The sequence below is a fragment of the Haliotis rufescens genome, unplaced genomic scaffold, assembly GCF_023055435.1.
Source record: "Haliotis rufescens isolate VD_foot unplaced genomic scaffold, xgHalRufe1.0.p SCAF_5, whole genome shotgun sequence".
NCBI classification, from domain to species: domain Eukaryota; kingdom Metazoa; phylum Mollusca; class Gastropoda; order Lepetellida; family Haliotidae; genus Haliotis; species Haliotis rufescens.
In genome coordinates this window covers 22,855,229-22,875,619 of record NW_025964223.1, presented here as the reverse complement: position 1 = coordinate 22,875,619, position 20,391 = coordinate 22,855,229, and the positions used below count along the sequence as shown (strand labels likewise).

Here is a 20,391-nt window from a genome sequence, read left to right as displayed (position 1 = left end):
TAGAGCGTATGCCCGAACAGCAGAAGGTCGGTGATTCGATACCCTAGCTGCGTCAAACCAAACACGTGACATGGCAGTACTTATTGTTACCCTGCCTGACGTTCCGCATTAAAGGGGTAAAAACCGTCATTAGCCCGGGCGAGTACAAACAGCAACACACACACACACACACAGACACACACACACTGTTATATAGCAGTGTAACGATGATTGTAAGTGTGTTGCATTGTTTCTGTTGAGATTCGGTAGCTCTCATTGAATGGTGTTTGGACAGTGTTTTGTCGTCTGGAATGTAGTACTATTTAATGTAAGCGGTCGTCAGGAAGTTACTATATTTAGATCTTCGTGTGGTGTGTACACTTCCGGACCGGTATACCACGGACGGTGATAGTGCGTTATAGAAACATGTGGAATGTTCTCGTACCGCTAGACTGTTGAGGGCACTGTGTTGACATTTCCAGTAGCTAGTAAGGCTGTATATATCGTGGGACAAGCGCTGTTTACGCATCTCTCACTCTTTTCATCACATCAAGACCAGTTTTCGTGTGTGGATAACTCCTCACCCCTGAATCCCCGCCAAGACCCGTGTCGGAAGCTTGACCACTGTTGCCGCTGGGTGAATACATATCATTATCACTGACTTGTGGAATCCCCACTGTATGTTTGTATTTGATACTGACAACTGCCATCATATTATGTATTGCCAATGAATATTGTACCACTACTCTATTGTGACCTGGCATTGTAATTGTTGGATAGGAATTTGTAATGACTTTGCAACCTAGCGAATTTTTTTAATGCATTTGATGATTGTATGCCATGTGTTGGTTGTTTGTTGGTTTCACACTAAGTTCTGTTATGTACAGATTTCTGGGTTAGCATACACATACCCCCACCCCTCACAGAGAGAGAGATAGAGAACACACACATGCATGCATGCACGACGCTTTAAGAGTGCAATAATATTGAGCGCGACGTTAAACTCCATTTCACCTCACCCATTGACTCAAGCACTCATACCTATAGAGCATAGAGAACATACTTTATTTATTGTCAAACTCGCATATGTTACTCGACAAACCTAAAGGGCTTATACAGTTAACAACAGAGCCTTTGACATGTTTCGGAAGGGTTACTGGTTGGATACTTGTCAGACACTCATATGATCTTTGACGTTCCTAACATGTTTTTTTCTGTATCAAACCTTTAATGAATACAAACTGATTACAGACTTCATCGTGAGTGAGTAATTGTTGTTGACCACATTACATTTAGAGCAATGCAATACAAACAGGAAGTGTTATGTACATGTAACCTTTTGTTCCCTTCATAAGGACAGATTTGACTCGTTGTCAAACTTGATTGTTTGTCAATACAGTTTTCCGAACATTAGTTGTCATCCATGATGATATTTGCACATTATGGAACATAGTATGGGATTTATATTCAAACCAGCAAACTGAGCAGATGTCAGCGAGAATTGTAGATACGTATTGTAGAATTGAAGATTACGTACCACGTTGATTGGTTTGAAACACTGAAAGCGGGACATGGAGATAACTTGTATAACACCTACCGTACAGGCCAACAAGAGGAGCAGGAGGCAACAGAACCTTGATCCCAGATTCATTTTGGATACGATGGCATGTACATTCGATGAGAGGTGCTAGCTGCTTACATGATCACACACTGCTGCATATAAGAATCAGTAGGCGTTTGTAGCGATATACTTCCTCATTGTGAAGTTGACAAGATATTACAGCCCAGTGACGTCCCAAGCTGTCAAAAGTTTAAGATAAGCTCGATAACTTAGATAGCAAACACAAACACTGCACAAGTGACATGCACTGAACATTGGAGGTTAAAATGTTATCAGTTCCACCAACTTCAATTCACCAACAATTGTACATAATTTTATTCTTCAGGAAAATAACGAATTTAGCATTAAAAGCAAAAGTTTACTTTTAGTTCGTTACATGCGGATTTGAAAGTAAGATACAAAATCTTAACTCTTTTGTGCTCAACTGTACCCTAATAGTTCATTTACCGTGATTTTAGGGTGACTCATATGTCGCAATAATGTCGCATTGCAATTTGTCTTAAGGAAATGATAATATTACATGCATGACAAATTGTTGTTATGTATGCCTCTACAATATCAAGGTATAATCAATTCAGATGTAATTACCAGACCATTCAATTCTTTATATGTTAGGACGTCCCCGCATTGAGTTGGTATATACGTATGTCATGTTTGTAAAATGGTGAAACCACGGTAATATACGCGTCTTCCCAAATGTATTCACGTGTATAGAGCGTATGCCGAAACAGCAGAAGGCCAGTTCAATACCCTCACTGCGTCAAAACCAAACACGTTACATAGTACTTGTTGTTACCCTACTGGCTCGGAATCAGTGTATTAAGTCTTCGTGAAGTGTCGATATTAAACTTCGGTCTATTTTCGCAGTGGACCGGCACTGTAAAGTTGTCTTCAGTCGGGACCAGAGCAGGCAGCCACACATACTCGTCCATGCGCGTTGCAACACTAAAAGCCGTTCTCACCCCACGTGATATTCAGGTATTAAGTCCCCAACATGTGAAGCACACCTCAATTTTGACAGGACGAGTTACTCGTACTCTTGCATGATGAGCGATATTACCATGAAATGTATTTGATGTGAGGTGATGTAGATTGAACTCAACAAGAAGTGGATACATGGGCAAATCATATTCGACAAACTGAACTATCAACGTGCATATTCCCCGTGGGTTACTTGCGTGTCGAAAATGTCAACCATGTAGACGGATTAAACATTATTTTATTGTATGAATTACCCATGGTAAAAACGCAGAACATGACTCTTTGTTGATGATAAATGCAATATACTGTGGATGACATTCTGATCCCCGCCTTGGAGGCAAAGCGAGTTACCTTTATATTTTTCTCAATAGAATTGCGCACGGTCGCGTCAATAGATGCTGCAAACAACTTCCTCGTTGTGAAGTTGACAAGATATTACACCAAGACATATTATCATATTACCCCATGTATGTTCGTCGGGGACCGTCATGGTCCCCATTTTGGTCAGGAAGTGGTTACGTTTTTTTCCCAAATTTATCATGATGTGCAGATCCCATTTGATTTCTTGGTAGAATAGATATCATGCTCTCTGTCACACGTGATTAAGTGGCAACACATTTGGATCAGGTGTTCAGGCTTTTTGACTTGGTTGATTGCATGTCAGTGTACATCATGACATTTGTCGTTGTATCAATCACTGGTTTGTGTGACCTGGATTCTATTATTTACATGCCGCTGTGAGATATAAAAACTATCACTCGTTATATGCTTGTCCTACGTATGTGTGACTGTTTGAGAATGGAAAAACAACCCTTTCGCTGCCTTCTTCGTAGACCGGATGGAAACCAAGAGGTTGAAACTGAGGTGCTGCTTGAGTTGTCACCAACTTCTGTGTTGTATTCTCCTGCTTAGTGTGGCAGTGTAGGTCGTTGGTACCCTAGAATGGGCATACCACTCTACTATTCATGAGAATGAAAGCAACAAAGCCATTTCAATGATTAAAAGAAATTTCTGCTGAAAGCAGAGAGAGTCACATTGCACGATTCTGACTATATCATAAGCATGCGTTATAAATCACTATCAAATAGAGATGATGCCAAGTGTTGACGACTTGGTGCTGAAAACATAATTAGGTGAATCAGGAACTGAAGACCACAGGTTTCTGTGCAACCGAAGGGACGCAACTGTGCACAGCGAATTGCAGGGCCTTAGAAGACTAAGCCATCCTTGAACCCAGAGCTGTGAGAGTCAAGCGGGGTTAGAAATAGCATCATGTGACCTCAGATAAATAAATTCCATTTTAATTTATTCTAATTACAACCATAAGCTTATGATAAGCTTCCAAGCGCACAAGGGCGAAAATATTAAAACGTAATAGGATACTGAACTTAATGAACGGGTGGTTACTCAGACGAAATCGGCATTTTGTCGGTATTTATGTTCAGTTTTGTCAGTTTATTTCTGGATAAAAGCGACACAAAAGCTATCTTCTATCTACCAATAGCAAAGTATATTGTGCGATTGCGGGTACGTCATGATTATGTGTGTATGACTCACTATCAAATTGTACATTTCACAACTGGTATTTGGAGAAATTCCGATTATTATTTGCTTCCTTATCGTTGCTCCTTATGTATAAATACCAAACTGGATCAAACGATCAATAACACACAAGCAATGTTAACTTCTCCTTCTGTTAATTATTATCTGTACATTTTATCAAGAGAGAACCCGTGAACATTCGACTCAGAAGTGGTCTTCAGCAACCCATGTAAGAGGCGGCAAAAGGGATCTTTGTTCATACATGTCATTTTATCCCAATTGCGTAGGTTGATGCTCTTGATGTCAATCTCTGGATAGTCTGATCCAGACTCGGTCATTTACAGGCTGTCGCAAGTCATATAGCTGGAATAGTGCCGCGTTCGGTGTTAAACAATAAACAAACAAACCCCGATGAAGAATATTGAGTGAGTGAGTGACTTTTTTGCTTTAAGCAATATTCCAGCAATATCGCGGGGTGGGGTGAGGGTTGGGGGACACCAGAAATGGGCTTCAGACATTGTAAGCATGTGAGGAATCGAACCCGGATCTTCGGCGTGACCAGCGAACGCTTTTACCATTAGGCCTCCAAAATTGTGTCAAAAGGCCCATAGAAATATTGAGAACATTATGACGTTATAAGAGGTACGGTATAAAGAGGGATTCAATGTTCGTGTGTTTAAATAAACAATAATGTATTTAACAAAATCAGCCCCTAAGTATTTTGGAAACAAAAAGGTAGCATATTGTAACACTTTTTTATTTTCAGGATAATATTCAGGATATTTTCCGGATGTAGTGTCCGGATCCATATGTGCATAAATTATTGCAGCATTTGACAATGAGTAGGTTTGTATGAGCTTTTGTAAAGTTGAACTGATGGTCTCCAGAGTAAAGAGCAAAGTGTTTTACCAATTTGATGAAAGCAATTTGTACCTCAAATCATAAAATGTAGCTGCATTGTTATTTGAAGCGAGTACATGCCAACTTTATATTCACAATCGTGCCTGCATAGTGTCGTACAAATGCATGTTTTGGTCATCTACTTGATTAGTCAACGATTCATACGTCTCTTGTTTTCTGATATCTACATTCTCATAACATGTAGTCGCTAAGGCATTAGGGTTGTCGCTGGCAGATCCACATCCTACTTCATCGTAAGGAGTGTCTTCTCTCTGCCCTGTACCGTCTTCACCTCGAATGGCCATCTCTAATGCATTGCCTTCTCCCCGTGACCTCAGTGTCTTGGCTGGTTGAACAACCTTACTGCAAGTTCAGATACAACAGAAGTGAAGGACGAAAGGGACATGAAAGCTGGCTTATATTTTATAAAAGAAGATTCCAAATCTCGCATATGCATTTACTGTTCTTAGAATGTTGTTACATATGTTCAGTACTGCCACATAACTGTGAACTACCATTTACATGCACCATTTGATATTTAATCACGTAAGACGCGATTTAGGATGGGGAAAGTACATAGAGAACTGTATATTCTAAGCAGGGCACAATACTCACAAATATAAGACAAGGATTATGATGACACAAAGCAGGATAGCGGTGCTCACTCCAAAGGCGATGATCCATGGTGTGACATCTTTGTCAGCCCCATGGCTAAGATCTGTACAAAAGTGAATCAGTCTAAACTACTTTTGTCAAAACGTACAGTTCGGCAATGTACTACACTTTATTCATCAAAACAAGTGCTTGTACTCGTATGTAGTTGTATCTCATTATATGTATGTATGCATGATTACCTTTCGTTTTGAAGTGACCGAACATATCAGTCGATGAACATCCTGTTTGTGTACAAGCCACGCCTATAACCCTGGAATATGAGCGATGCTGACCTTGAGCCATCACAAGTGTTGTTGAACTTTGCCCATGTCGATATACAAATTAACTTTCCCGAGAGTGAAGATATCAGTCTATCATCTCGTGGCAGAAATGTATTTCACTAATAAATTTGCCAATGCCACTGCCAATTATATAATAATCAGTTTTATCGACGGGTTTAAAAAACAGTTTTTACTGAATAAACATACGTACCACAAGTTTAACTCAAGAAAGGTATATGTATCATTCACAAGATATCCACATTATACCATAGGTCAAATATTCCTATCAGGTTATAAACATCTAATAATGACTTTTATTGTATGAACATTAATTGCTGCAAAGAGTTTTACTGTCTCGATAATCGTGTTAAGTTTTCACTCTTAAGAAGCTCCGCTTCAAAAATATCTATTTTACATGTATACGGTTGCTGGTTCCAGAGGTCCATTGCAGAATATGTAGGGCTCCTTTTCACAATTACTTTCTTCTCCGACCACATAAGAATACAGGTCCTCGTTGATTGTGCTGCCTGAAACAAATTTGAAGAACTTGTTGAGTGTAATATCTATCCCATTTGCTATTATAACAAATATTTATAAATAATTATATTTCTGATTTCTGTGAAGATACTTCAGATGTTATCATTGACTCAATGTTCATGCATTAAAGAGAGAATCAAAATCATGCATTGAGTTTGTGTTTCTCATATATTTGGAACCATATGGACAAAAACACATTTGAACAATGGCTTTTGTTGCAAATCCTCAAATTAAATGCAAATATATCCATATTCACGAATAAAAGAACATGTTATAACTAATAATGATAAGGTGAGAAAGGGTTTCCGTGTTATACCCTGTTTAACGCCCCTCCTGTGTCTGTTGTGTGCCAGGTTATGCGGTGACGGTCAGTAGGATCCCTTGAAGCCATTTTCTCGCCATTTATACCAGTTATTCCATGTGTTCCAGGCCCTTAAATCGTCTGGGCGTTTAGGTTCATCTGTGGATGTCGTTGAGACAAAATACAGCACAGGCTTGAAAAGTGTGTGTGTGTGTGTGTGTGTGTGTGTGTGTGTGTGTGTGTGTGTGTGTGTGTGTGTGTGTGTGTGTGTGTGTGTGTGTGTGTGTGTGTGTGTGTGTGTGTGTGTGTGTGTGTGTGTGTGTGTGTGTGTGTGTGTGTGTGTGTGTGTGTGTGTGTGATTACCAGCTTTATAGGATAACAGATTTTCGGTTTTTGATATTTTCTTCATCTGTATGACTCGAAGAGAATAATTATTTCAAGGATCAGTCATTGTACATGTACCTTGCGATCATTATGCTGTGAAGTGGCATCACTGTTAATCTCAGTTATAAGATATATTAAACTGATTCATCTGTCTCACCGCAGAGTATGTAATAACTAGAATCACATTGACATGTGTAAGTTTGTCAGTGACGCACAACAATACATAGAACGTTCGAATTCCATTTTCAAGAAAGCATAGAAACACAAAATAATGTAGAATACCACTACAAAAGCCAGTACATAACAAAATGTGCCTCAGGCATAGAGTAAATACTCCGCATCTTCATGTTTCTATATTTGTTGATTGTCAGTTCGGTGTATGTCAAGAAATATGCATAATGTCAATAACATCCAGATTATCAGTTTTAATTAGTTCCAAAACGATTCAGTTGATGCCTATCCTACCTTGATTCTTCAATACCAGAATTCCTGCAGCAATGATTTCTCCGTTTGAAGTGTCCGTGAGGAGATGTACATTAAATGTTACAGTAACAGACGTGTCAGTAGAGCTTGTCAGGGCGTTTGTACTGACGAATATGTCAGAGGCAGGCTTCAGAGAAGGTCCTGCAACAGGGGTAGTGAAATAAAAAATATGCAATGAAGTTTATTGTACATAAGCCTTAGGTCCAAATACGTTGAATGCAAGTTGAAACGTAGTGTTAAATACATACCAGCGCGCATTATTGGTTATAGTTTCCGGTTTCATGCCTAAACAATATAGCTATGGAATTGATTTCGTAGGGCAAAGGTAACTTCGCTTACATAAACGTATTAACACGACAATACTTTATCTAACGACGTGACAGATGGGAGACTCTGCAAATAACTGCGTACTTCCAAACTAACTGCTGGTGAAAGTGTGTAAGTCACAATATGGTATGAGCGCTAGCTATATCAAATGCTGTGTACTTACTGCTGGCAACACTGTTGTACACATGTGACAACCTCTGACTGCCTTGATATGCTGCATTTGCGAAAACCTCATCAACAAAAGTTAGAATGGTAACAAACATCACGATGTGCATGTTCGGGATATCAGAGTAAACACCCAAAAAATTAGTGAAACTGCATTCGTTTGACGACAGAATAGAATAGAATATGTGTTACTTAAAGCAGGATGCATTTTTCTTCACCACTTTTAAGGATAAAACATTAAACAAATCATTAAGAAGAGACATGTACATGTATATAACGAACTGATCGTGGCAAATAAAAGGATTTTCATACACAGGCTACGCTGGGCCAGTAAAAAGAATTGAAAGTAGCGTATACAGACGTACAAGCGCTCGTTACTTTCTTACTTTGAATGTGTAGTTGTGTTCTGGCCGTACTGGTAATATGGCTGTATGAGTATTATCACACGGATCCTCAGGTTCATAGTGGCCATACACCATAGGTACCGCTCCCTAGACATCAGTGTTACTTTGTTATTGCAGATATAATTACTGATAAGTTGTTAGTTGTTAGTTTATACATTCACGGTGTCGTGTACATTTACACATTTGTAATTAAGTGTTTCTGTATTACAATATGCATGAACATTTAGCTTTTAGGGTGAATGTCTACCGATCACGGTAATTACCTCAAAATTAGATTCATTCTCGTTAATTGTAAATCTTAACAAATTAGAATGATGTATGCGAATAATTTATGTTCTTAGCAGACAGATCTGAATAAATCGATAAATATACTTATTTCCATATCTTGCTTGGAACCACCCCTGGGCAATTATCAAACTCAGTTATTGCCATATGAACTATGTGACTGACGATAAGTCAGAGTCTTTTACATGATTCAGTTGTGATGTTTTTTGTCGTTGTTTTTTTGGAGTTTGGTGAACACAATGGTACCGTACCGGACCCGAATACTGTATGGTGTAATTTTTTATAAATCCGTTCCTTTCTCTTTCCTTGGGACAGTCCCAGGTGAGGTTTACAGCCGTAAAGTTGTCAGGAATTGATGAAACGTTCAAATTCTGTACTTCACCAGGCTCTGTTATAATGTTATGAAATGATAAAATGCATTATGTACACATTAATAGGCATTAAGAACCATATACACGGATATAACAAGGAATACCTAAACATTTTTGCAAGACGTTGAACAAAGAACTATATGATGATCTTAAAAAACGATAATGACAATATATTGCATTAATATTGGTAAAACAATACATACTGGATTCCTGAGTGAGAATGTAACTTCCTGAGACAACAGGAAGGGAATCTCCTTTGGCTGTTCGGGCTGTAATGTTGAACATGTACCTCCATGAACTCAACAGACCCTCGATGGTTCTTTCAGATGAATCGTAACCTGAAGGGCAGAACACCCGAATTGGTGTGAAAGGAAGACCTCTCCTTATTATTTTGTGTTAATGAAAACTGTAACTGATATTCACAGCAGGTAGAAACCATACGAAGCATTTTTTTGTTACAAAGAGAACACAACCTGAACACATGTGTAGGCAATCCCGCCCGGTATTTGGCGTGACGATCTAATGCTTTAAACACTAGGCAATCCTAACGCCCATGTTAATAAATGCCCAAATAATTCAATCGTGCATTGATGATTGCCTACAAATACCGCTTTCACTGTAATTAATTGTATAAACTGTATAAAATAATGCAACTAAAAACTATTATGTAAATGCGTCTTTTCGAAAATACATATAATGATGGTTTTCTTGGGTTGTTATTTTCAGCATGAGGCGATATATATAACCAGCACTGATTTCCTTATAATGACATTACAATTAATAATAATAATTAAACGAATAACAAAGTTACAAGGACTCATGATAAAGAGAGATACACATAAATACACATACACGTTGCTAATAATATAAATCATTTATATAAGTCAATATAACATTATCGTCATTTATATTCTGGTTATTTGTTGGGTCGTTGTCACTTTAAATATACACGTACCGTTTACAGTTACGTTTTCCATGTTCTCGAACGTTGAAGATTGTCTTCCCGTAGCCTGCTGTACGAGGATGGTGTAATTCATAGGTCCGGACTTGTGAACTGGGGGTGTCCAGGTAACCTCCACTGCTGATGCGTTCAACACAGTGACAAAGAGATTTCCTGGAATCGCTGGGACTAGAAGTCAAGGAAAGCACCATTAATTAAATTCGACCACACATTGAATTTATATTTCTTGTCATGTAAATGGATATAATTCATATTTTATTTTTCCCTGTTAATTCTGATAAATTAAAAATGGCTTTATCTTTCATCTCGTTGCAATTGGTAAAAATGAGTCGACATTACACAATGTGACTGGATTTGATGCCATATGCAATGTGTTTACCATCAGTGTCTGTCCGTATAGCAAGGAAAACGTTATTCCCGATGCTGAAGTTATTGACAGCAGCCACAGTGATGGTGTAGTTAGTAAAAGACAAAAGGGAGGTGACGTTGTAGTTGGTGAGAGACGTTTCCGGTCTTTGTCCACTGGCATGTCGGGAAATACGACACATTTCATCCCCTACCTGAACAAACCAATAGGATGTATGATTCGGTATCGAAGAAAAAAATCATGATAGTCAGGAAATCGTGAAAATATGGACTGCAAATCAATGGACACATTATGGTAATATTGATACAACTGTTAGCATATTTCAGGTGTACATTTGTATTTTGCATCCAATAGAGATATACCTATACACTCTCCACTTTCGATTTTTGAGAAACATGTGACCTTTAAATGTTAGCATGAAATTCGGGCAATTATTCTTCATTCTAGATACGTTGAGATGGCGGATTTACGCTTTCATTATCAATATTACATTAATGCCCTTGATATCGATATCATAATACAAATACGTGTGGTACATCAATGATGGGCATCACACACATATATGCCATGTTGGAAAATGAATCCGAGAATGATTAAACCCAAAAGCTAACCACTGCCCAAGGACACTTTGAACGTGAGACAAAGGGTAGGCGACGTTATAGTTGGCGGAAGACATTTCCAGTCTTTGCCAACGGGCATGTCGGGAAATATGAAAAGTTAAATCCTCTACCTGAACTAGCCAATAAAATGTATGATATAATTACGAAGGAATACAACGTTATAGTCAAAACAATCGTAAACACATGGATTCAAATCAAGGGGCAAATACACTGGTGAATAGATTTGTTAACATTTGTGCATTTGTGTTTTCTATCCAAAACGGACACATTTAGACACATAAATCGTACATCCATTTCTCCTTACCATGCCACTTTAGATTTTAGAGAAAGAAACATGTAATATTTTAATGTAAGCACGAAATACGGACAATTCTGTATTTAAGACACGTTCAGTGAGTGAATCTATGGATTTATGCTTTCATATTCAATATTACAGGAATGACCTAAATAGCGTTATAGCCATCAATGTGTGGTGCATCAATGATGAACTTTATACATATTCCAAAGTTAAGATCGAACCCAGTCATGATGTGTGAATGATAATGAACCCAAACCTTCTCCTCTGCCCCAAGGTAGTTTGAACTTAAGATACACCAGTTCAATGACATGAGAGATGTTTAGTATTGTGCGTAACACAATGTGTCTAAATTGGTGTCAGTTTAATGGATTCAGCATCTTTCACTTTACATGATACATGTATTCATGGCATTAAAACATTTTCATCAAGTTATATTTATATTATTAAAAATATTTAGCAAATGCAAGTGCGGCTTCAAGTCAAGCGAGATTTTGAATTTGGGGATCACGATGTCTGATTTTCCGGCCCAGAATGTCCCAGAGATGCACAATCGGATTAAGATCCGGACAACAGGCCAAGGAAGAGTGGCAATAGCTTCTTGACGCAAATAAGCCAAAACTGCCCCAGATCTGTGTGGTCTAGCATTGTCGTCCATGTAAACAGGTCTTGTCTGAAGATGATGGTTGTCAAAATGAGGGACTACCACTTGACGAAGAACGGCATCTTGGTATTGTTGGCCATTGAGGTTTCCACGAGCGGAAGTTTGCAGCCGTAGGAAATACAACCCCAAATCATGACAGACTGGATTTCGTCTGACTATCCTGAAAAGACGTCTATCCTCTCTGTAAGAGGTCTTTCTTGGCCTACCAGACCTATGCCTGTCATAGACAGCATTGGTTTGACCATGTTTGACAACCAAACGAGTGATAACACTGTGATGACGACCCATTTGTCTTGCAATGGCCCTGCATGACATGCCAGCATTTTTCATGCCTATCACTTGCCAGCTTTCAGCGTTCGTTAACTTTCTCCTCACCATGGCTGATTTTCAACCTCTATTGGAAGGGGAATCTCACACAGGAGCAAAATGCAACCACGTGTCTGAAACTTGATTTTCACTATTTATAGGGTAGCAACACGTAAATCACGCTTTCCTTGTGGTATCTGGACAAATTTGGGTTCATGAAACTATGGAAGCCTAATTCAGTCATACATCATCATATCTCGTATTTCCGATTCCCACACGTGAAATCAAGAGAGTATGAATATGGTGGCGCTTAACTTTTGTGCATGTGTATATATCCAGAAGAACGTAGAATCATCCAACAGATGCCATCCTTCTACACGTTAAGACAAGACGTTTGACCTCGATCTGAATTGAAACTCACACACGGATAGTATAACGTTTTGACAGAATATACCTCAAATGTCTACGACCCGGAAAGATGGAAGTATAATCAAGTTTCCTTCATATTCTGTTTGGTGTACTCACTCTGATGGTTCCATGAGACTGGCAGTCAGTACAGACAATGTGCACAGCCTGCTGACACGCCCCGTCTTCTGTGTGGACATACAGGACATATCCCAGGATAAAGCCATTGGGAAATCTGGGAGGCTTCCAGGACAGACTGATGGAGCTGCTGGTGGTGGACGTGTTCGTGAAATCTGATACACTCCCTGGCTCTGTTGAACAATGAATACGGCAGTGGGACGATACCGTTTTTATTAATAAATGGAACTCGACATACACGATGACAGAAATGGGTCTTTAATGGGATAAACATTTATACTATGAAGGCACTTCTATTGTATTTTTTGAATGACTTATATTCACACTAACATGACAGCTGCATGTACGTGTGTGCTACAAGTAGTACATCATTGAAGTATCCTATGTGATTGAAATGTCGGAAACATACGTACGCCCAACGTTTGCAAAATAATATTCAGTTGTTTCATTCCCAGCATACGAATCATGAGCTACAACCTGTAATTGAAAGATGATGTAGTGTTCAGTTTACTAGAAATATATATGATGAATATCCAGAACCGATCCTACAGAACCGATTAAACTACCTTCTTCTGAGGTACCTTCTTTGGGCGTATAACGTATTAAAGGGTAACTGGAGGACACAGTTCGTCCTAACTCACCGAGAACATGTAGTTTACATCTGCCGTCACGGGTACAACCCTTGCGTAGTTACAGTTCGACTCAGGTCGAGTAGAAATGTTCAATCCTTGATGATTTTCTGTCACGTTGTTGGTATATTCTACCTGTCAAAATGCAAAATAATATTCGCACACAGTCCACATAATAATCGCGCACAGTACATATAATATAAATTTACTTGTACTGAATATCAATTTCATTCATACATCTTTCTCAAGTTGTATATACAAATTATTTATAAACGTGGACAAAGGCAGGATTTGGATAAAAGTAAACGTATACGTCATACCTGCGCCTTTTCTGATTATAGTGATATAATATGTTCCTCTGCACATTTTTACCATCAGTAAGACATACCTGAGCAACATACGACAGTATGTAATATTTAATGTCGCCGTGTCTTTCTGTTTCGTTGGGGCAGGAGAAGAAGACTTCCAAACTCGTGAAGTTGTCTGAAATCTGAGCGATGAGAAGATTCTCTACCTTTCCAGGAGCTATAAATGAAACACGCTCTTTATTGATAACAGTAAAAATATAATCTCAGCTGAAAGCATAGTCGATTATATGGTTCCGACTATATCATGAACACGTGTTTATAAATCACTATCAAAAAGTGATAACAAAACAAACAAGATGGGCCGGTGCGTTAAGGGATGCTGTCGAAAACAGGTGGTTGCCCTTAAATAATTGTTACCTCAATAAGTGATGTAATTATATTCAGATTGTAATTATTTCTGTTTCATTGAAAGTGCATCGAGTTATGCAAAATGTTAACATAATTATTAAAATGAGTAAATTCTATTACAGTAAAGTACGGTTATAACGAACTCAAAGGGACTACTAATTTTAGTTCGTTATAACCGTAGTTCGTTATAAGCATATATACAGTAATACAACAGCAAATAGTCGGGACCCAAAAGTAAGTTCGTTATATCCGTCAGTTCGTTATAAGCGTGTTCGTTATAACCGTATTTTACTGTAGTATTAACCATGAGACGATTCAAAATAGTATTTATGCTAAAAAGCTGTGGATATTCGGATCTGCAAGACTGAGTTGTCACTTTGGACAGCATTACTACTGGTTAGGGAAGAAAGACCGCAATGGTACCTTGTACATGTCACAGTTTGGTAAAACCCATGAGCACCTGTACAGTTTAGCAGGAATTAGAATATAATGAGGGCGAGTCTGGGGTTCGAAATCACTTGATAGGATTATGACAGGAACTGATGTGCGACAGGATATGCACCTGCTTTGTGTTTTGCAAAATCAGATTCACTTAAAGACCCAGGATTTCTCACTAAATACGTTACAAAACTGCAACGGGTCTGAATGAAGTCAAATATTTTAAAACAAATAACATTGATTGTTGTGATTATTATATTTGTCCTTCACCCCGAGGTCAAGTTGTCAGGTGAATCTATTGACGTCATTTGAATTGGTGAATGCTTCACATTTTACACCACCGCCTCACTGTGGTCATTCACGTGTAGCCGACGACGAGCTGTGATATAGAGAAACTACACGAGTGTCTGTCAGATGCCAGTTATCTCACAACAAATTGGTTGAAAACGTATCTAACGAGCAAAAGTGAGTTTGATTCGCTTTGAAACAACGACTTGTGAGATAAATGGTATCTGACAGGCGCGAGTGCAGTAATCTGTTTCATACACACCCGAGTTAATATTTTTCACCTAAATTGTTTTTACCAAATATGTACAACATCCGCATGACATCACTACCGGTGACCGACCTTTACAAAATGGCGTGTTCACTGACAACATTACGCGGGATTTATAGAGATCGATATCATTTTCGTTGAGTGAGGAATCGTATATACATTAATGTGTCATGTAAGTAATCAGAAACAATCAGACAATCTAAGTCCTGCTATTTGTTTTATGTTTTCCAGTGCAACCAAGAGAATTAGTTGTGCGTGATTTTGCGTCAGTCATTGCGTTACAGAAGAACCTTTACGATTTCTGTTAAATTTATCTGATCATTGTAATGTGACTTTGTAAACACTATCAATAGATGGCGGAAACTACTCTTCGTGTGTTTGCGTGTTTTCCAAAAATGTCTAGGCTTATCGGAAACGTTTCAGAAGTATCAATAGTGATTTGATGAAAAACAGATACCCTTGATCACGAATAAGCTGTGTTTGAAATTCAATTCTTCGAGTAAATATCCGATATTTAGATTTCTAAACACATAGTTTATAACGCTGCAAATGGAGATTTACAACGTACCTTATTTTCAGAGGTCACTTTCAGTATTTTTGCTTTGCCTTAAACGACAGTGAATGATATCAGAGAAGCGGGAATTCAAAACTGTGAAGTTAGTGTGTTTGGTGTACTTTGAATATATATTGTATTCCATATCGAAGTGAGGATTGAAGAGGAGGGACATTTATGTGGATGTGGCTTCCAGGGGGTTTACACTCTAAAACCCATAACGTTCAACACAGACGTAGATGAACATTTGACTGAAGCACGAGAAACTTTTCAATAACTTACAATCGGGACAGTAGTCCGTCATAATCAGACCTTAGGTCATCACCATGGAGTAGCCAATCACGGGCCTGGAATTCGATCTCACACATATGTTTGATACAAGTTATCTCAAATTGGTTTCTCACCCACAGGTGTGAAAGAAAAACAAGATACTGAAACAATATCAATCAGTCAATAAGTCTGTTCTCATGTTCATTGATTTCTTATTTATGTTCACGAACTCTTAATCATTCTCGCCATTTACAGACGTTTTACACTATATGTTTCCTGCGACATATATTTAGTGCTTGCAGACATACAACATGTCAGTCTCATTAAAATCAGATATTTATGCCGACAGGACAACTGTCTGCGTTAAGATCATTCATAGAAGTGCGGGACAGGATATTTGAGCAAACCAGATGTCAGTTTTTTAAAGCGACTCGGCTTCATTACTTTACATCGATTCGGATATTTCGATTTAAATTTTAACAAATGAAAATCCACACAGAACACAAATATTCTTTCGATGGGCGAAGATGTCGTGACGTTTAGAAACAACTTAGTGTATTCACAACAAAAAGGCGTGGCCTTTTTCCTTTATTTTCGGAAGATGGCAATTTAATTTCGACATAGACAATTTGGAAATGCAGGTCGCAATGTTTTGCTCACTCGTACCAATAATTTAGAACCCTCGACGCTAAGTGGTTGATTACAAACTTCACCTGACACTACTTCTTTGGAGGTGAGCTCAGTTCGTCACACAAAGGGGTTGTCGCATCATAGTAAATGATGCGATTTTAATTACAGGGTTTATGTGTGGTTATTTTGATGCATGCATGTATATGAATACATGGGTACGTCTGCCTCTGCCCCTGTCTGTAAACATAATGTATACGGGTATGTATATGTTGTAAATGTGTAAATATGTGTACATGTATGTGTTATATGTAAGTGTACACACACACACACACACACACACACACACACACACACACACACACACACACATATATATATATATATATATATATGTGTGTGTGTGTTTGTGTGTATGTAAGAGTGCATGTAAGTGTGTGTATATGTGTATAATTATGTATATATATGTACATATGTGTCTACATGCGTATATGTATGTATATGTACATGTATATAGTGTGTGTATGATTGTGTAATTATATATGTAGACTTGCATGTGTATTTGTGCTCATGTATTTTTGTATCAATGTGTATATACAAGTAAAATGTGTTCATATGGGCATTGTATGTATGTTTATGTCATTCTTGCATCCTAATGTTTATGTTTTCAGTAAATATATTTCTCTGTGTTAATTTAATATGTATGTGACTGTGTGTGTATGTATGTATATGTGTAGACGTATGTATATATGTATGCATGTATGTATATGAACATGTTTGTCTGTTTATCATATAATGGGTAGGTTTCTCTGCAGGATAAAGCCAACGGATAAATATTATATCCGTTGGGGTCATGTGCGGATAGAGATGCAGATATCAAAGGTCAAGAAGGGACTACTTTCACTGTTTACAAACAAACATTCGGCGATCGAGTCAGAATGAACCATCGGGAATCTGGAGAAACTACCGGGATAATTGCTATCATTATCAAAAGAACAGTCTCATATACTGAAAATCAGTGTCTAACTGTGACGTAGGTAAGGCGTTTTACAAGTTTGGGCAACTTTGAAGATATAAATTGCGAAACAATTTTCCGAGTACACTGGTCCTAACCAAGCAGGATCAGTAGCCATATCTGTGCTTGTAGACTTCTGCGGTTCGGAACTTTTTCCACAAATCAAAATAGTTGGATTTGTCAGAAATATGTTTGAATTGTTACCTTGTTTCGTTTTGTCGCTGTGTGTACATCTGACTGCACTTCGTAACGTTATGACGGGACTGTCAACAACGTCTGACCATGGCCGGGACTTCTCAAAGACTAGGGGTAGAGTATATATACGCGTATGTATGTATGTATGTATGTATGTATGTATGTATGTATGTATGTATGTATGTATGTATGTATGTATGTATGTATGTATGTATGTATGTATGTATGTATGTATGTATGTATGTCTATATATATATATACTAGTAAACATGTATATGTGTATGTTTGTGTGTATGAGTGTATGTATATGTGTATTTTTATGTATAATCAATGTCCTTACATATGCATTAGGGAAAGGGCCACCTGAGTTGGATAACCTTTGCCCAATCCCGTTGACCATATGTGTCAATAACATATACTGAACAACAAAAGTTCTTGTGACATTGAATAAGAATTGATGCAAAGTTATGTTTTTTACCAAATCTGAAACAATTTCGGTTTGCAACAGATGAAAGACTCCCGTAAGTGTTCAAATGGTTTAATTTGCCATACTGACTTCAGAAAATGCGTGATTTCATTAAAAAAAACATGAACATGCCAAAATGTCAATTTACAAATCAACAGCATGTGTGTCCACCTCTGGTTGGGATGCAAGCAACACATCATCGTCTCATGGAATAGACCAGGCGCCGCACAAAGTCCTGTGGGATATCTGTCCATATCTGCTTGAGCAGGTTTCGAAGTTCCTGGAGTGTCTGTGGAACACATGGTTGACGTCGAAGGCGCCGATCCATCTCATCCCACATGCGCTCGATTGGTGAGAGATCAGGGGAGCTAACCGGCCAGGGGATGAAATTCACGTTGTTTTGTTGAAGGGAATCCTGAACAAGTCGACCAATATGAGGCCGGGCGTTGTCATGTTGAAAGGTAATGCCTGGGGCATGTCGACGCAAAAACGGTAGAACAACAGGGCCGATGATCTCGTCGCGGGAATGCTGTCCATTGAGATTTCCCTCTACCACTATCAAACGGGTCCTCTGGCTTGCTGTTATCCCACCCCATACCATAACGCTGCCGCCCCCGAACCGATGTTCTTCCATGACACAATGATTGACGTAACGTTCACCTCGACGGTCGACTCGAATCCGTCCATCGCTGTGGCTGAGGTGGAAACGAGACTCGTTAGTGAATAGAACTGTCCTCACTGCATGGCCGTACAGCGCAGACTCTGTCTCCACCACTGTAGGCGTGCTTGACGGTGGTTTCCTGTCAAAATGGGACGTCTGGCGGGGCTTCTAGCGACAAGCCCTGCACATCTTAGGCGACGACCTACGGTTTGTGAAGATATTCGTCGTAGGCCAGGGATGCTTCTTGCTGTCACTGTTGCTGGCTGGAATCGATTTCGTAGGTGTGTTGTTCGAATCCAGTTGTCTTGTCGATTATTGGTTACTGCCACTCCGTGGATGGTCTCTGACTACATTCGTCTGTTGCCAACGTTGCCATAAACACCAAATGGTGTTAAATTGTCTTGCAACATCACGTTGACTATATCCTGCTTCAATCATACCAATGGCGGGCAGACGCTAATTTTCGGACAGGCGTGGCATTTCGTAATCTTGAATAATTGCGTCATTATGTTGTTTAACTGAGTGGTTGTTGTCAGCACGATGCTAAACAATGCATATGGAATCCCGTAGACGCACATATTTGTGTACCCATTCTTGGGTAGTGAAATGCATGGGGTTTGCATAAAAGTCAACTTGTGCATCGAATGCATGTTTTTCTGTAGCAGTTGCGTTTTTGTGACTTAATTCCATACACGTACTACAATATTGAAAACCAAACTTTACTTGTTTGAAAAATACACTAAAATATTGGTGTCAGAGGAACGTTTGTTGTTGAGTATATGTTTAAAACAAACAAAACAAACCTGACTCGTCTGTCCTGACAGCTTCGTTCAGAGACTCGGCACTTGAGTTGCCAACTGGAGTGGCTGCTGTGATGCTGAAGTTGTACTTCCAGTAACTCCGGAGACCCTCAACCAAGACGAATGTATTATGAAAACCTGGAGTTTGATAAGGTATGAACATAATGTAGAGAAATGTTTATCAATCCTACCCGCGCATAGTTATCAAAGACCAGGTGTGTTGTATTTGATGATGACAAATGTTCAATACAAAATGTTCATCTTAATGCATGCTAAGTTACATTTACGTTATGGTCGCAAACTACTTCATGAACAAAGTAAACAGTAAATAGGTAGAGGTATCATTATAGAGTCAAAGATTTGCACAGTGAATTAAGATAATCCAAACATCAGGTGACAGGAAGGAAATTATCGATGATTGGCAGGCCCGAGCATTAAAACCGAACGCGATATTTGTCACATGTAAATGGACATCATAACTACTTTGTAATTGT

The 20,391-nt window shown here is 38.7% G+C and overlaps 2 protein-coding genes across 5 annotated transcripts in view; both read right to left on the bottom strand.

Annotated features, from left to right (window-relative positions):
- LOC124111740 (phosphatidylinositol phosphatase PTPRQ-like) overlaps window positions 1-1,770 on the bottom strand; it is a 247,471-nt gene extending 245,701 nt beyond the window's left edge. For 3 of the 4 annotated variants that reach the window (XM_048384535.1, XM_048384537.1, XM_048384536.1), the window contains exon 1: window positions 1,577-1,770. In XM_048384535.1, coding sequence (XP_048240492.1) covers window positions 1,577-1,630 — 54 coding nt within the window. In that variant the 5' untranslated portion in view covers window positions 1,631-1,770. The remainder of the gene's footprint in view (window positions 1-1,576) is intronic. The other variant, XM_048384534.1, reaches the window with a different exon arrangement.
- A 3,094-nt stretch (window positions 1,771-4,864) lies between these two features.
- The window catches only part of LOC124111784 (phosphatidylinositol phosphatase PTPRQ-like), a 97,535-nt gene continuing 82,008 nt past the window's right edge, over window positions 4,865-20,391 (bottom strand). The window contains exons 23-39 of the mRNA XM_048384543.1: window positions 19,901-20,035; window positions 13,989-14,125; window positions 13,613-13,735; window positions 13,385-13,448; window positions 12,954-13,144; window positions 10,556-10,736; window positions 10,171-10,344; window positions 9,419-9,553; window positions 9,096-9,232; window positions 8,542-8,646; window positions 8,154-8,220; window positions 7,646-7,804; window positions 6,812-6,955; window positions 6,374-6,485; window positions 5,878-5,948; window positions 5,639-5,741; window positions 4,865-5,386 (exon numbers count right to left, since the gene is read on the bottom strand). Of these exons, the coding sequence (XP_048240500.1) occupies window positions 6,864-6,955; window positions 7,646-7,804; window positions 8,154-8,220; window positions 8,542-8,646; window positions 9,096-9,232; window positions 9,419-9,553; window positions 10,171-10,344; window positions 10,556-10,736; window positions 12,954-13,144; window positions 13,385-13,448; window positions 13,613-13,735; window positions 13,989-14,125; window positions 19,901-20,035 (1,700 nt within the window). The 3' untranslated portion in view covers window positions 4,865-5,386; window positions 5,639-5,741; window positions 5,878-5,948; window positions 6,374-6,485; window positions 6,812-6,863. The remainder of the gene's footprint in view (window positions 5,387-5,638; window positions 5,742-5,877; window positions 5,949-6,373; window positions 6,486-6,811; window positions 6,956-7,645; window positions 7,805-8,153; window positions 8,221-8,541; window positions 8,647-9,095; window positions 9,233-9,418; window positions 9,554-10,170; window positions 10,345-10,555; window positions 10,737-12,953; window positions 13,145-13,384; window positions 13,449-13,612; window positions 13,736-13,988; window positions 14,126-19,900; window positions 20,036-20,391) is intronic.